The sequence below is a fragment of the Erythrolamprus reginae genome, chromosome 4, assembly GCF_031021105.1.
Source record: "Erythrolamprus reginae isolate rEryReg1 chromosome 4, rEryReg1.hap1, whole genome shotgun sequence".
In the NCBI taxonomy this organism is placed as follows: domain Eukaryota; kingdom Metazoa; phylum Chordata; class Lepidosauria; order Squamata; family Dipsadidae; genus Erythrolamprus; species Erythrolamprus reginae.
In genome coordinates, this window is record NC_091953.1 from 44,505,989 (window position 1) to 44,523,619 (window position 17,631).

A 17,631-nucleotide genomic window follows, 5' to 3' on the forward strand; every position below is an offset into this window, starting at 1 on the left:
CTGCCGGCCCGATTGAGCGGCCGGCGGTCTCCATTCAGGGAACAGAATGGAGCCTTCCGCGGCGGGGCTGGGGAAGCCGAGCCCAGCCCCGTGACATTCGCTTTCCTGCCACCCGCAGCCGAGTGATCCTGGGCTCCTTCGCAACCTCGGAGAGCTTCCTGGGCATGAAAGCTCACGAAAACCAGGAAGCTCTCTGAGGTTGCGAAGGAGCCCACGATCACTCGGCTGCGGGTGGCAGGAAAGCGAATGTCACGGGGCTGGGCTCGGCTTCCCCAGCCCCGCCGCGGAACGCTCCATTCTGTTCCCTGCCGGCCCGATTGAGCGGCCGGCGGTCTCCATTCAGGGAACAGAATGGAGCCTTCCGCGGCGGGGCTGGGGAAGCCGAGCCCAGCCCCGTGACATTCGCTTTCCTGCCACCCGCAGCCGAGTGATCCTGGGCTCCTTCGCAACCTCGGAGAGCTTCCTGGGCATGAAAGCTCACGAAAACCAGGAAGCTCTCTGAGGTTGCGAAGGAGCCCACGATCACTCGGCTGCGGGTGGCAGGAAAGCGAATGTCACGGGGCTGGGCTCGGCTTCCCCAGCCCCGCCGCGGAACGCTCCATTCTGTTCCCTGAATGGAGACCGCCGGCCGCTCAATCGCGCCGGCAGGGAACAGAATGGAGCGTTCCGCGGCGGGGCTGGGGGAGCCGAGCCCAGCCCCGTGGCATTCGCTTTCCTCCCGCCGGCAGCCGACTGATCGTGGGCTCCTTCGCAACCTCGGAGAGCTTCCTGGTTTTCGTGAGCTTTCATGCCCTGGAAGCTCTCCGAGGTTGCGAAGGAGCCCACGATCAGTCTCGGCTGCGGGTGGGAGGAAGGCGAATCCCCCGTGGGCTCCGTTACATCTTCCGCTGCCAGCCAGGCCATGCTGGCGGCAGCGGAACAATCGCTGGCTGTCAACTTTTCTTTTTAAAACTGGGCAGGAGCTGACTTGCCTCCCCAGTGCTAAAAAGAAAAGTTGACAGCCAGCGCTGCGAAACCGCCGAAACCGGAAGGGGCGAGGTGGGGGAGAACGGGAGGCTCAGCATTCCGTCAGCCGCAGCGCTGGCTGTCAACTTTTCTTTTTAAAACTGGGCAGGAGCTGACTTGCCTCCCCAGTGCTAAAAAGAAAAGTTGACAGCCAGCGCTGCGAAACCGCCGAAACAGGAAGGGGCGAGGTGGGGGAGAACGGGAGGCTCAGCATTCCGTCAGCCGCAGCGCTGGCTGTCAACTTTTCTTTTTAAAACTGGGCAGGAGCTGACTTGCCTCCCCAGTGCTAAAAAGAAAAGTTGACAGCCAGCGCTGCGACTGACGGAATGCTGAGCCTCCCGTTCTCCCCCACCTCGCCCCTTCCGGTTTCGACGTTCGGCAACGGAGTCCGGCGCTGGGGCCATGCGGGGCCGCTCATCCAGGGGGGCGTGGACTGGCAAGCGGCAAGCGGCAAGTGATCTGGCGGGAAGACCAAGGGAAGGTTCCTTCAGCCGCCCAACACCTGATCCGCTCCGCAGCGCGGCAGCAGCGAGGAGCCGAAGATGGGGTTTCCCCTTTGCCTTTACCCCATCTTCGGCTCCTCGCTGCTTCCGCGCTGCGGAGCAGATCAGCTGTTGGGCGGCTGAAGGAATCTTCCCTTGGTCTTCCCCGCCGCCCACACGCAAACTCCACCATCTGCGCATGTGCGGCCATGAAAAAAATGGCGCACATGCGCAGATGGTGGTTTTACTTCCGCATCCAGTATAACGCGGAAATCGGTTAGCGCGGGAGGTCTTGGAACGTAACCCCCGCGCTAACCGAGAGATCACTGTATAGGAATAGAAGAAAGGTATAGGAGATATAGGAGAGCAATAGGACAGGGGACGGAAGGGACTCTAGTGCACTTGTACTCGCCCCTTACTGACCTCTTAGGAATCTGTATAGGTCAACCGTAGATAATTTAAGGGTAAAGTGTTGGGGGTTTGGGGATGACACTATGGAGTCCGGTAATGAGTTCCATGCTTCGACAACTCTTCGGAGAGGGGCGGCATACAAATCTAAATAATAAAATAAAAATAAATAAATAAACTTGGTTACTGATGTCATATTTTTTACAGTAAAGTTTGGAGCGGTTAATATTAAGTTTAAATCTGTTGTGTGCTCTTGTGTTGTTGTGGTTGAAGCTGAAGTAGTTGCCGACAGGTAGGATGTTGCAGCATATGATCTTGTGGGCAATACTTAGATCTTGTTTAAGGCATCTTAGTTCTAAACTTTCTAGGATTGAAAGTCTAGTCTTGTAGGGTATTCTATTTCGAGTGGAGGAGTGAAGGGCTCTTCTGGTGAAGTATCTTTGGACATTTTCAAGGGTGTTAATGTCTGAGATGTAATATGGGTTCAAAACAGATGAGCTGTATTCGAGGATGGGTCTGGCAAATGTTTTGTAAGCTCTGGTAAGTAGTGTGAGATTGTTAAACTATCCAATCAAACTCAGAAAGACCATTTTTAATAACTCTGTTTTTTGTCTGAGGTTGTAGCTGGCCTGTCATAAGATTGTAATTTCTCCTTAAAGGTATTGTTCAAAAATTCTATTTGGTGTTTTGTTTTTCAGCTTCAGATATAGCAGCAGAACAAGGGCAGATTCTGGTCATTGCCACAGCCGCTGTGGGTGGATTCACTCTTCTAGTCATTCTCACTCTTTTCTTTCTCATTACTGGAAGGTAATATTGACACTGTAACTCTCAATGGAACCAAGTACCGATGGACAAATTTAAATTTTAAACTCTGATTATAATAGATTAAAGTAACATAAAGAACTAAATTCCTCAGTTTTAGATTAAAACGATATTACTTACTGGTACATAAAATGATGATAATTGCATAGCACCTGACCATGTTGCTATAGTTTCAAAATACAACCCTATATCTTCCCCTGATCGCACCATGAACTATGATTACCATTTGGTGGTAACAAATCAAAGAACTCTGAAAATAGTGGGAAAATAACGGCTTTGCAAAAGGGCTAGGCCAGATTTATATAAAATATTAGACACTAATGGCAACTCTGCATGTCTCTTAAATTGAAATCTAGGAAATAATAGCTTCTGTGTTTCTCCAAATTGGTTCTGAAAGGCAGAGGAAGCTGATAAATATTTAAGGAATTTTTGCACTCACTGAAAAGTACATTTTCTCAGGAAAAATGATATTAATTTAGTAAAAAGTATTGAATACTTACCATCTTATCAAACCTAAGGTTATTTCATTGCTTAAACAATATCATGTGTTTTATTTTTAGTTTAGCGATTTTACTGTTGGGATATATCAGTTAAAGACCCAGTTTTGTTCAATTTCATTTTTTAAATCTTCCCATCAGGAACCACTTCTTAAAAATAAATATTATCAAATATTATTGCCTTTTACTTAGATCTAAGAATTCACAGCACAGCAACTGACCCTAACAATAAAGTGTTTTATTCTCTCATTGATAAATAAAATTGGTAATGGAATTATCAAAGGGGTTTCCCCAATTTTATTGCACTTTATTAAGTTTTTGTAGTCTTCAGATTCTTGGAATAACATTGTTCCTATGTTCTGCTTCTTTGGGAAGTTTTTTAATACAGCTCTCCTTTACACTAATTTTAAGGTATAACTTTCCTGTGATTCAGGTGACATGGAAAATCAAAATGATTAACAAGGCTCTTCATTCAAAATGAGTGATATCACTATTAAAGCTCTAATTGTGACCATTAATTTTCAAACTGTATGCAAATCCTTTTCTTAAGGCATTTATTTGGGCCAATGAGTATCTCTCACCTCAATTCACCTTTCAGAGTTGTTGTAGGGAAAAATAGAAAGAGGAAGGAATATTAGGTATACAGTGATCCCCCGCTCGTTGCGAGGGTTCCGTTCCAGGACCCCCCCGCAATGAGCGGGTTTTCGCGAAGTAGCGCTGCGGAAGTAAAAACACCATCTGCGCATGTGCAGATGGTGTTTTAAACTTCCGCAGCGCTAGCGAGGAGCCGAAGATTGGGGGCAGCGCGGCTCTTTTAAAACATCGCCGCCGACATGGGGGGCTCGCTAGCACACCCCCGAACCCCCAACCCGGGTTTGGGGGGGTGCTAGCAAGCCCCCCATGTCGGCGGCGATGTTTTAAAAGAGCCGCGCCGCCCCCAATCTTCGGCTCCTCAGCGGCGAGCGAGCGAAGCCAAGCCGGCAGCAATGTTGCCGCCGCTGCAGCCAACGCGCGCTACGATCTTCCGGGCCAGCCAGGCTCAGTCACGGAAGGCAGCCGCTTGGCCCGGGATGCTGGGCCGAGAGGAGCCGGGCTTGATCCGCTGAGCCTGGCTGGCCCGGAAGATCGTAGCGCGCGTTGGCTGCAGCGGCGGCGACATTGCTGCCGGCTTGGCTTCGCTCGCTCGCGCGCCGCACCGCCCCCCAATCTTCGGCTCCTCAGCGGCGAGCGAGCGAAGCCAAGCCGGCAGCAATGTCGCCGCCGCTGCAGCCAATGCGCGCTACGATCTTCCGGGCCAGCCAGGCTCAGCGGATCAAGCCCGGCTCCTCTTGGCCCAGCATCCTGGGCCAAGCGGCTGCCTTCCGTGACTGAGCCTGGCTGGCCCGGAAGATCGTAGCGCGCGTTGGCTGCAACGGCGGCGACATTGCTGCCGGCTTGGCTTCGCTCGCTCGCCGCGCCGCCCCCCAATCTTCGGCTCCTCAGCGGCGAGCGAGCGAAGCCAAGCCGGCAGCAATGTCGCCGCCGCTGCAGCCAACGCGCGCTACGATCTTCCGGGCCAGCCAGGCTCAGCGGATCAAGCCCGGCTCCTCTCGGCCCAGCATCCCGGGCCAAGTGGCTGCCTTCCGTGACTGAGCCTGGCTGGCCCGGAAGATCGTAGCGCGCATTGACTGCAGCGGCGGCGACATTGCTGCCGGCTTGGCTTCGCTCGCCGCTGCAGCCAACGCGCGCTACGATCTTCCGGGCCAGCCAGGCTCAGTCACGGAAGGCAGCTGCTTGGCCCGGGATGCTGGGCCGAAAGGAGCCGGGCTTGAAGATCGCAGCGCGCGTTGGCTGCGGTGGCGAGGGCTTGCGATGGAGGGTGGAGGAAGCGGCCATGGGAGGGCGAGCTGCCTCAGGGTGGAGGATCGGGCGGGACCAGGTGGGGGCTGGAATTTCTCCGCCAGGGCGAAGGGCGGGCGAGCGGCGAAGGGCGGGCGAGCGGGTGCTGGGGAGGGCTTCTCGCCCTCCCGCCAGCAAGAGGGGGAGCGAACGGCGTGGGCAGGCGAAGGGCGGGCGAGCGGCAGCGAGGAGTTTGCGTGGGCGGTGGGGAAACTCCTCGCTGATGCCAGCAAGAGGGGGAAGACCCAGGGAAGCCGCCCAGCAGCTGATCTCCCGGTTGCCATCTACGCATGCGTGCCCATAGAAAAAAAAAAAGGGCACGCATGCGTAGATGGTATTTTGACTTCCGGGTTGAAAAATCGCGAAGTACCCTGTTTGCAATGGTCGGGGACGCAATAAACGGGGGATCACTGTACTTTGATTACATCTAAAAGTATAAAAGATAAAATAAAACAAAATAAAAATAAATAAATGAAAATAAATAAATGCAATCATAATATTATCATGGTGAAAAAATTGCACAGTAAATAACATTCCAGTATAATGCCTAAGACTTGTTATTACAGTGGTAAGAGAAATAAATATATATGAGATTTTCTTCATTTCTAGATTTAGTAGGTGATATTAGGAACATGACAAAAAAAATTAGCTTTTATCCATTCTATATTTTCTGTTTTCTACATTCAATGGAATTGTTCAATTGTGTAATATAATGAATTATTTTCCTGAAATTTAAATGCTAAAATGAGACAGAATAACTCACATGAAACTCTCAAGTTATTATTTGAATTGAAATAAATTTCAAAGTGCATAATTTGGCTTTTACTAGGTACAGTATTTCCTTCTTTGTGCCAAAGGATGCTTGATGCTACCACACTGAATCTTACGGTTGCTTATGGGTTTATGTAGATTGGAGAAACAGGAAGTCATAAGAATCTGTATCTCAGCATGATTAAATTATCACTCATTAATCAAAAGTTTATAAGGTATTAATGTAAAACCATTACTGTATTTTTCAGAGTATAAGACACACCTTTTTGCTCCCCCAAAAAGGGTGAAAACTTGGGTGTGTCTTATACCCCAAATGTAGCCCCACTCAGCCACTTCACCCTTTGATCTCTCCTTTGCAAATTTACCTGCTGGCAGCAAACACCTGCAGCCCAGAGCCTTTTTAGCATAAACAATTGAGTATCAACCTCTGACACACAACTGATTCAGAAACAGGCAAGTCAGTGCTAGAATTGAAAGTGAAACTAGCTGCAAGGAGTCAAATTGCTCCCAAAGTTGGACTGCTGAAACTGCTAGGAGATAAGTCGATAACTATAAATGCTATAGAATGTTCAAATTATTAGACTTATTTTTGAAAGACTGCTTTATTATTGTTTTAGACAACTTAACAAAATGAAGAAACTTTTTAAAATAAATGCTTGATCTGAAAAGGCCCAGTACTATTGTATCATCTTCTAACTATACTTCCAGAAAGTCATATCAAATTTAAAGATTTGTAAAAGTATAATATGAAATGCAGTGTCCATTTTAGTATTAAGAAAAAGGCAGCTGTGTTAAACTCTGAGTTAGTCATGTTTGGAGTAGATCTATTGTAATTGAAAGGAGTTAGTGTGACATTTAAGAAAACTTTCTGGCATTAATATATTACCATAATGTACATTTCTCCTATTCTTTGCTATTTCTATGGGTCAGATATACATGCACAGAAACACACAGCAGACAGTGTATATCAGTGTTGGTGAATCTTTTTTCCTCGGGTGCCAAAAGAGTGTGCGTGTATGCTATCATAATTCAATGACTTGGGAGGGCAAAAACAGTTTCCCTCACCCCCCCGCAGGCCTTCTGGAGGATAGAAACAGCCTGTTTCCCAACTTTTGCTGGGCCCAGTAGGCTCATGTTTTGCCTCTCCAGGCTCCAAAAGCTTCCCTGGAGCTGGGAGAGGGTAAAAACAAATAAATAATTAGGGCGTTTTGGACTTTATTTATTTGTGAGCTACCTATTGGCCAAAGATCTAAAATTGTCAAATTTAAATCCTGATTTAAGTCCATGATATTTAATTATGGTGATGACATGGAGCATACCACAACTGATGTAATTACAATTGTTGTGGTTGCTCACAGAATGTCTATATTTCAGAATTTAAAAATACATCTTCCCTTTTTGGCAGTGCTTCCAAGATTTACTTACTGATTTTTTAAAAAAATAGCTGATTTTAGATCTTAAGAATATATACCAGTGGTATTTTGACCACAAAATATCCAGTATTATGAAAAGATTTTGACTTTGCCACATTGGTGTCCCCAATTATCCAACACATTGGCTTTGTTGGAGAAAATAAAGATGAACTGAGGTATAATGCAGCCATGACACAACCTTGCCCAGGGATTGAAGACTTCTAATTAGAGAATAGATTTATCCCTTTATAACTGTCCCAAAATGTAGCCTAGTTTCCTTGGTCACTAGAGAGAAGGAATGTATAACCTTACTACTAAGTGCAAAGATGAAACTAAATCAGCATGTAAACTCTTGGTAACCACGGCTCTTTCACCATAAGTGATAGGGTGATAAGATATTCCCATGCATGAAAAAAATGTGGTGTTTTGATTATAATTGTAATTTTAAGCATTTCAAAATCCTGAACCTGCTTTCATACTTAAGCCCTTGATAATGAACAAAAAAGCTTTTCAAAAACATTCAGTCTGATCTGAAGTGCTAGACACCAATTATTTCTTTCTAACTATATGTGAGAAATATCAGTCTAAAGGGAGTTTTTCCCTTTGGAAGGAACCTTGTTTTCGTATACTTGGAAGAGATATGAACAATGTGTGCACCATTAAAACCTGTGTTTAATTAATTAATATGTTACTGGAATCCTTTTAATATATATTTTAACAGGACATGGTAACTACTATCTTAATTTGATTATTGGTTTTCCTAGCCCCCTTCACTTAAATTCAGTATTTTATTGTTATTATATATTATATAAATAACATATTAGTTCAATATCATTCATTTTATGTAAAATAGTGTTTGTTTTCTTAAAGATGCCAATGGTATATCAAGGCAAAAATGAAGTCTGAAGAAAAACGAAGAAATAATTTGCAAAATGGAAATTGTAAGCAAACGTAACTGAATTTTTTTTTAATGTTTCAATTAGTTTCAACACTGTGGTTTTAACTTGCATTTATGTTGCATATCAAGCTAATAAAGCCAATTTATGTCCTAGCTAAAATTACGTTTTACATCTTTGTCCAACTGAATGTGGAATTTTTTACAGGAAAGAAGTATTCATTTCAAAGCCGACAAAGATTCATGATCCTACAAAATGTTTTGAAATTTTGAAATGATTAAAACAAGGACTGTATCATAAATCTAATGAAGCTTCTAAATCAGCCAAATCAAAATAACCAAATAGCAAACAATTTCTGCACCTTGTTAGGTGTTTTTATTTTAAATTTAGCATTTACCGTATTCCAGATTATTTTAGGGGGGGAATAATTTTGTTCACCTTTGAAGTGTACAACATAGATATGGTACTTGTCATTAGCATTTACAGTGGTACCTCTACTTAATAACTTAATTTGTTCCATGACCAGGTTCTTAAGTAGAAATGTTTGAAAGTAGAAGCAATTTTTCCCATAGGAATCAATGTAAAAGCAAATAATGTGTGCAAACCCATTAGGAAAAAAATAAAATCTTGGAATTTGGGTGGGAGAGGGAGGAGGAAGAAGAGGAGGAGGAGAGTCGCTGCCAAAGGAAGAAGGTGAGGTGAGGGTAATCAAAAATATCCAAAACTTTAAAGCTTAAAAAAAAAGAGGGACTCTGAAGCGGTGAGGAGGAGCACACACCTCCCATACACCTGCCACGAGGCTGCCTGCCATACACTGTTCCAGAGAGAGAAACTCAGGTGGGTTTGACCAAAAGGCTGCTGCTGCTGCTACCTTCTTCCTCTTCCTTGCCATGCTGAAGGGCTCCCCTCTCCTCTCGCTTGCTCGTTTTTTAGCCAGTGCCTTTCCTTCATTGTGGTGACTCCTCAGTTTGGCTGAAGCCGAGTTGATGCAGCCAGGGCAAAGCGCCCCCTTTTGCCTTTCAGCATTCAGATGCTCCGGAAGACAACCTCGTGCTGGGTGTATGGGAGGCAGCACCAGGGATCACCACAGCGAAGTGGTTTACAGTGATCCCCCGATTATCGCGAGGGTTCCGTTCCAAGACCCCTCGCGATAATCGATAACTCGCGATGTAGCGGCACGAAAGTAAAAACACCATCTGCGCATGCGCGCCCCTTTTTCCATGGCCGCACATGCGCAGATGATGGAGTTTGCGTGTGGGCGGCCGAAGGAACCTTCCCTGGGTCTTCCCGCCGCCCAGGCAAAGGGGAAACCCCAAGATCGCTTGCCGCTTGCCCGTCACCCGCCCGCCCGGCTGCTCGCTTGCCGCTTGCCCGTTCGCCCGCCCACCCGGCTGCTCGCTTGCCGCTTGCCCGTTCGCCCACCCGCCCGCCCGCCCGGCTGCTCGCTTGCCACTTGCCGCTTGCCCGTTCGCCCGCCCGGCTGCTCGCTTGCCGCTCGAGAGCAAGAGGGGGGAGAGATAGAGAAAGAGAGAGAAGGAAAGAAAGAGATGAGAGAGGGAGGAAGAGAGTGTGAGAGAGGAAGAAGCAAGATAGAGAAAGAGAGAGAGAAAGAAAGATGAGAAAGGAAGGGAGTGACGTCATTGGGTTGAAAAATCGCGATATAGCGATTCGCAATGATCGGGATCGCGAAACTCGGGGGATCACTGTATTCCCTCTCCAAGCGCCCAGAGAATTTTGCCATAGTTTTCTTTCCACAATTCATCTGAGTTTTAAAACTAACATCAACATAGTCTGAATTAACAGTTTAGGTATAAGTCTACTTGTGCTGTATGTAATAATTACACCGATACCTATCCTAGATGCTCTCTCCTAAAGAGTCTAAGTGAAATAACATAATCAGGCCCCAATATTTGTTTGTTTGTTTATTTATCTATTTATCTATCTATCTATTTATTTATTTATTTATTTATCTATTTATTTATCTATTTATTTATCTATTTATCTATTTATCTATTTATCTATTTATCTATTTATCTATTTATCTATTTATCTATTTATCTATTTATCTATTTATCTATTTACCTATTTATTTATTTATTTATTTATTTCGACTTCTATGCTGTCCAATCCTAAAGGACTCAGGAATAAAATAAAATAAAATCCACTCAAATATTTTCTGTAATAAAAACATAGAAACATAGAAGATTGACAGCAGAAAAAGACCTCGTGGTCCATCTAAGTCTGTCCTTTTACTATTTCCTGTATTTTATCTTAGGATGGATATATGTTTATCCCAGGCATGTTTAAATTCAGTTACTGTGGATTTACCAACCACGTCTGCTGGAAGTTTGTTCCAAGCATCTACTCTTTCAGTAAAATAATATTTTCTCATGTTGCTTCTGATCTTTCCCCCAACTAACCTCAGATTCTGTCCCCTTGTTCTTGTGTTCACTTTTCCCCCCGGAACCTTATTTAACCCTTTAACATATTTAAATGTTTCGATCATGTCCCCCCTTTCCCGTCTGTCCTCCAGACTTAATGAGTTCATTAAGTCTTTCCTGATAAGTTTTATGCTTAAAACCTTCCACCATTTTTGTAGCCCATCTTTGGACCCATTCAATTTTGTCAATATCTTTTTGTAGGTGAGGTCTCCAGAACTGAACACAACATTCCAAATGTGTTCTCACCAGCGCTCTATGCAACGTTCAATTTTATCAATCTTTTTGTAGGTGAGGTCTCCAGAACTGAACACAGTATTCCAAATTGTTCTCACCAGCGCTCTATACAACGGGATCACAATCACCCTCTTCCTGCTTGTTATACCTCTAGCTATGCAGCCAAGCATTCTACTTGCTTTCCCTACCATCTGACTGCACTGTTCACCCTTTTGAGACTGTCAGAAATCACTACCCCTAAATCCTTCTCTTCTGACATTTTTGCTAACACAGAACTGCCAATACAATACTCAGATTGAGGATTCTTTTTCCCAAAGTGCATTATTTTACATTTGGAAACTTAAGTCAGTAGAGCAATTAGCTCTAATAAGCACATCAGCGTGCCTACCGTCCCTGTCCTAATGTTCCCTCTTACCAGTACCCATGTTATGTATAGCAACTATGTTATATTTATGTATACTGTATTACCAATATGTACTTGACAAAAAAGCAAACAAGCAAACAAACAAACAAACAAATAAATAAATAAAATATTAAAGACAGTGTTTAATTAAGTATCTGGTTAAGATTCAGAAATTCAAATGAGTCATTTTAGTTAGAGTCCTAAACAACTAAAATAAGACAGACTTTTATATTAGTACTCTCAAGTCTTCCTCATAGCTGAGTTTCATTAATTTTGTTTGATTTTAATCTTCATGAAATGTTTCCCTTAAGATTTTCAGTAATTTTTTGCATTTAATTCTATGCTTTGCCATGCTCCTCTCCAGAAGTTGTTCTACAAAATAAAGACTGAAATCTGAAAAAAGTAAGGCTTTTAAACCCCTAGGCTTAAGGGGATTCAATAGCCACCAAGTCATTACACTGAAGCCAAGCAATGGAACAGTGGGATTGAATACAACAGAAACAGAAATTTATCAAGTAAAAAATAATAATATTACATTATTAAAAGAGTAAGGAGCAGAAACAAAGCAATAGAAATATCTAAAAAATCCTGACAATCAAGTGACTATTAAGTAACCATTTGCTCTGAAGTTGGACAGAGAGGCAGACTGATTATTTATCTATCACTCATCCTAGTTTCCCAGCATCTCCCATTTGTTTGTTCTTTTGAAAATATATTGGCCTGGTCAATGCACTGATGAAATATCTTCCCCTGAGAAAAAATATAGCCTGACAGAATATATGATTAAAGACTTTAGTATAAAAATTGAAGGCAATAGCATATGTTTAAATATCAGTTAGCCTGTCACAATAATGATAGCCAGATCTAAAAATAACATTTTTTTATTTGCAGTGCTTTGTAGTATACTTGTGAAAGGATAATGCAGAATAAATAATCATGTACTGCACATCTTAAAGGGAATAATTCCTTATTTAAATAGAAGAGAATATTCGTAGCTCAGGCACATGCATCACACACTGGCATGGCTACCTCCAGTTTAGCAAAGGGGAAAAAGTTGTGAAATGTCATGTGACAACACATTGTTTGACAACCATGAACTATATAATCCTTAGTGCTCTGTGAGCTAGATGGTTTTCTTGCAGATGTTTCTTGCAGACAACAGCCTAAGATTATTACCACCAACATTGAAAGCCACTTTCATGTAAAATGAGAGCAAACCTAACTTCCTTCTAGCACTGATGATGTTACCAAGTTTGGTAATGAAATGTCTTCAAGAAAACAACCAACCTCAAAGAGTACCAATGACCTCACAGTTACTTGTTTTTCTGAGACAGCAGGAAAAATGCTGTTACTTAGTACTGTACCTGTAGATTGCAAAATTAGAATGACAATTGATCATATAGCCAACTGCCTTCTTCATTCTTCTTCATCAGCTAGGTCCAGACTACCCAATAGCTTGGAAATTTTCTTCCATAAATATATCTTAAAAGAAATAAAAATGTAAACATTTAACTTTGAATGCCATATTAGAATAGAATGGAATGGAATGAAATGGAATAGAATAGAATTCTTTATTGTCCAAGTATAATTGGACACACAAGGAATTTGTCTTGGTGCATATGCTCTCAGTGTACATAAAAGAAAAGATAAATTCGTCAAGAATCATAAGGTACAGCACTTAATGATAATCCAGGTACAGCATAAGGTACAGCACTTAATGATAATCCAGGTACAAATAAGCAATCAAATCATACTAGGAACCAGTCAATATAAATTATAAGGACACAGTCATACAGTCATTTGCGGAACGATGAGAAGATTAATAGTAATGCAGACTTAGGAAATTTAGTAAATTTAGGTTGGAGAGGCCCATGCTTGACATCTAATCATCTTCATTTCATCCCACCTTTATTAAAGAAGGTAGAGGTAGAAGCTAATTTGCTCTCTTTCTTGGCCCAATTATAATTGTATCCATTTGCATACTTGCTAATATATATAGTGTTTATTACCTTTCTCCATATGCAGCCTTTTCACAAATTGTTTGGGATGAATGTTAATTAAACAATCATGACTAACAGCTTAGAATAACAAGGCAACTTAGAACAATAATAAGTATTAAATTTCATTATGGGTCTTAATGATCTCATTTGTTTTATTTTAATTTAAATGCTGCAATCATTTGTATATGAACCACTTTTCTGCCTTTACAGTACGATTCCCAGGAACCAAAACATATATTGATCCAGATACTTACGAAGATCCATCCCTTGCTGTTCATGAGTTTGCAAAGGAGATAGAGCCAACAAGGATTCGTATTGAGAGAGTTATTGGAGCAGGTAAAAATTAATCAAATTTTCCCATGATTAATAAGTGCACTTTTATAATAATCTAGTGATAATATTACCATAAAAATTGTATGATGATCAATCAAATATTCTAGAAGGTAAATCTTTATACATATGTAGATAATACATCAATTTTAACGGAGTCTCAGTTGAACATAAATAATCCCAGCCCTAATTTATTTATTTATTTATTGGATTTGTATGCCGCCCCTCTCCAGAGACTCGGGGCGGCTAACAGCGACAATAAAACAGTGTACAATAGTAATTTGGTATTGATGATTAAATATCAATTAATATAAAAACCAAACATACATACATACATACCATACATACTAATGTCGAAGCCGTCTAAACTTGAATAATTTCTATTATGTATTATAGAACATAAATGAGCAATTTCTAGCCCTCTAAATGTTGCTTAATTCCAATTCACATTGCTAGACACTTGACTAGCACAGAGGCATTGTCCCCCTACTCTAAAGAAATATCAGATGTTCTTTATTTCAAACACTAGTCATTTTACATGTAATTCTCAACTTTCAACCACAACTGGGAATTTCTGTCATACATTGATATAGTCATAAAGGTTGATGGAACCCAATTTTATGACCACTTTTATCAGATTATTAAGCAAATCATTAAGTGATGGTTAAGTGACTCACTCTATCATCAAGCAAATTTGGCTTTTCCAATCAACTTTGTTTGTTGGAAGCCAGCCAGGAAAGTCATAAATCAGGATTATGTGACCATAAGATGCTGCAACTATCATAAATAGTTGCCAAATTCCAAATTACAATTACACGTGCCAATAGAGATGACATGACAGTCATCTTTGAGAAAAATCATAAGTAACTTGTTTCAAGGCTGTTATAACTTCAAACCATTGTTAAACCAATGTCAAATACTATCTCTATTTGTGAAACAGTAGTGGAATAACCTAATGAATCCTATTTGACTATCTGAGTGGATATGTGTGTGTGTATGTGTGGTGTGGGTGTGGGTGTATACAAAATGTAATAGTTTCACCAGCCCAAGTTTTTTAATATTTCAACAGACATTTCATATTTCAAAGATTATTGAAACATTTTAAATTTATATAAAGAAAATTTGTAAAAAGCTTCTTGACATTATTTTAAATAATGGTTTATTTGGTTTCTCTACAAAAGTCCCTGATGAGAAAGGCAGCCTATAAATCAAATCAAATAAATAAATAAAACACTATCTATGCAACTGTATAAGGATAATATGAAAGAGGACAGTTCAGAAACATAGATGATTATAGATTGATAGATAGTTCAATAAATCGATAGAGACAGACAGACAGACATACAGACATACAGACAGACAGACAGACAGACAGACAGACAGACAGACAGACACTATACTCGGAAGTAACCTACAGTGAGTTCCCTAAGATTTTTTTCTCTTTAAAAAGTGTATAAATTATCATTGTCTGTTATAATTAGAACAAATCCATGTCTACCTCCACAATTGAATTAGAATTTAATTTTTTAACACATTGTCATTTCATTTCTATTCAGCAAAATTTCTGTTACTGTTTCTCTTGATTCTTGTTGAGAAATTCGTTATGGAGTATATTGGTTTTATGTATGCAATTTTATATTCTATAGCTTTAGATGGGAATGCATATAGAAATTACTCTATCCATTTGTTTAGATCTACTCAGATGATATCTTGGCCACATTATGTACATTGTGTATTATCTATCGGTAATACAGGAAGTCCTCAACTTACAACAGTTTGTTTAGTGACCATTTAAAAAAGTGTCTTGTGACCTTTTTTTATACTTATGATTGTTGCAGAATCCCCGTGGTCATGTTATTTATTTATTTATTTATTTATTTATTTCGATTTGTATGCTTAACAACTGACTCACATTTATAGTTGTAGTGTCCTGGAGTCATGTGCTCACCTTTTGCAACCTTCTGACAAGCAAAGTCAATGGGAAAAACAGATTCACTTAACAACCATGTTATTAATTTAACAACTGCGGTTATTATTAACCAGCTAACAACTGTGACAAGAAAAGTCATAAAATGGGGCAAAATTCAAGTAACAATTTCTTTCTTAGAAACATAAATTTTGGGCTCAATGGTGATCATAAATTGAGGACTGCCCATATAATATTAGATTAGACCAGAGAATATTAGTATGCTTTTGTTTCAGAACTAGTCTATAATCAATTATATTCACTGAAAAGAAATTAAATCTAATCTCTTTTGATATTATATGACTTTAACCATTGCTGTGGATAATTGTGTAACTTGTGCTTTCATTTGTAACTAATTGAGTTTATTAATCAGTCATTGGGGAGGTGTATTTTTTTTGTAAATAACTTATGTAAGTATGACTGTATGTATTATTTTTATCTAGCTTCTTTTGCCAGAATATTTTCATATATTTATTCACATATTTAAAATATTAGAAGATAGTAAATGGTTATAATTATTATATTGCTCTTAGGTGAATTTGGAGAAGTGTGCAGTGGTCGTTTAAAAACACCTGGAAAAAGAGAAGTTCCTGTAGCCATAAAAACTTTGAAAGGTGGACATATAGAAAGACAGAGACGAGATTTCCTGCGAGAAGCTAGTATCATGGGACAGTTCGATCATCCAAACATTATTCGCCTTGAAGGAGTTGTCACAAAGAGTAAGTTCTTTAAGATATATTATTTATTGCTTTCTTCCTCTCCTTTATCCACCCCAGTCCCTTACCTAAATATACTTGATCTACGTATACAGGTAAATAATATTGTATCTAAAAGTGCATGTGTATGTATTGTTTAATGTAGGCTTGGTTATGGCATTGAAACCATATGTGCAATACTAAATATTTGTGTGTAAATATGTATTTTCAGATCTATTAATAGTTTTTTAGCTTTAAATGATTAACTTTAAATGATTATTCAAAATCAGTATTTATCAGTATGGATAAAGGGAGTAATCTGTACATTGTATACTATCATCAAATAATTACACTGAAATCAACATAATTCATACCATCTTAACTGTTTCAATACATTGTGAATGAAGCTTTGTTGAAGCTTCATTCACTGTTGTAAATTGAATGTTATTTCAATTTTACTGGAGATATAACGAAAATGTGAGAATAAATATATTTGTATTTGGAAAAGTGTTCTGAATTTTTGAAGTATTGTGAATTTCTTCAATTAAATGAAGAATGAAACCAAAATTTGACTAATCCACATTTTGTCAGGTGGAAGTAACCTGTCCCTCTGTCTTTTCTATTATATCTTTTTACCTTTCCTTATTTTTCCTATATTCTTAGATTGCTATGTTTCTGGCAAGATATTTGTTCCAATCGCTTGTTTTTTAAAGTAGGTTTAAAACGTTAGGCTGCACAATCAGTTAGATTTTTATAAATTAGTTATGATTCAAATAAAACTGTGAATGAATTCATAAATTAAAATTACATATCTGCCATTGCAATATTCTTGAATAAAGGGATAAGAATAAAAATATTATCTGGTCAAAACAATGGAAAATTTTTGCATATACAGTGGTACCTCTACCTAAGAACGCCTCTACTTAAGAACTTTTCTAGATAAGAACCAGGTGTTCAAGATTTTTTTGCCTCTTCTTAAGAACCATTTTCTACTTAAGAACCCAAGCCCGGAAAAAATTATCAGGTAATTTGAGAGTGGCATGAAGGTCCGTCCAGTTTCCTGCCATTCCCCCTGGGTTTCTCTCTCTGGCGCAGTGTATGGGAGGCAGCTTCACGCCAGGTATATGGGAGGTGCGTGCTCCTCCTCACCGCCTCAGAGTTCCTCTTCTTTTTTTTTAAGCCTTAAAGTTTTGGAATTTTTTTTATTCCCCTCACCTCACCTTCTTCCTTCAGCAGCGACTCTCCGCCTATTCTTCTTCCTCCTCCTTCTCCCACCCAAATTCCGAACTTTTATTTCTTTACTCATGGGTTTGAATGCGTTATTTGCTTTTACATTGATTCCTATGGGAAAAATTGCTTCTACTTACAAACTTTTCTACTTAAGAACCTGG

General features: G+C 40.5%; 1 protein-coding gene across 1 annotated transcript in view; it reads left to right on the forward strand.

The window, feature by feature from the left end:
- Window positions 1-17,631, forward strand: part of EPHA6 (EPH receptor A6) — a 475,355-nt gene that overhangs the window by 335,544 nt on the left and 122,180 nt on the right. The window contains exons 8-11 of the mRNA XM_070750196.1: window positions 2,594-2,702; window positions 8,146-8,216; window positions 13,460-13,585; window positions 16,079-16,264. Coding sequence (XP_070606297.1) covers window positions 2,594-2,702; window positions 8,146-8,216; window positions 13,460-13,585; window positions 16,079-16,264 — 492 coding nt within the window. The remainder of the gene's footprint in view (window positions 1-2,593; window positions 2,703-8,145; window positions 8,217-13,459; window positions 13,586-16,078; window positions 16,265-17,631) is intronic.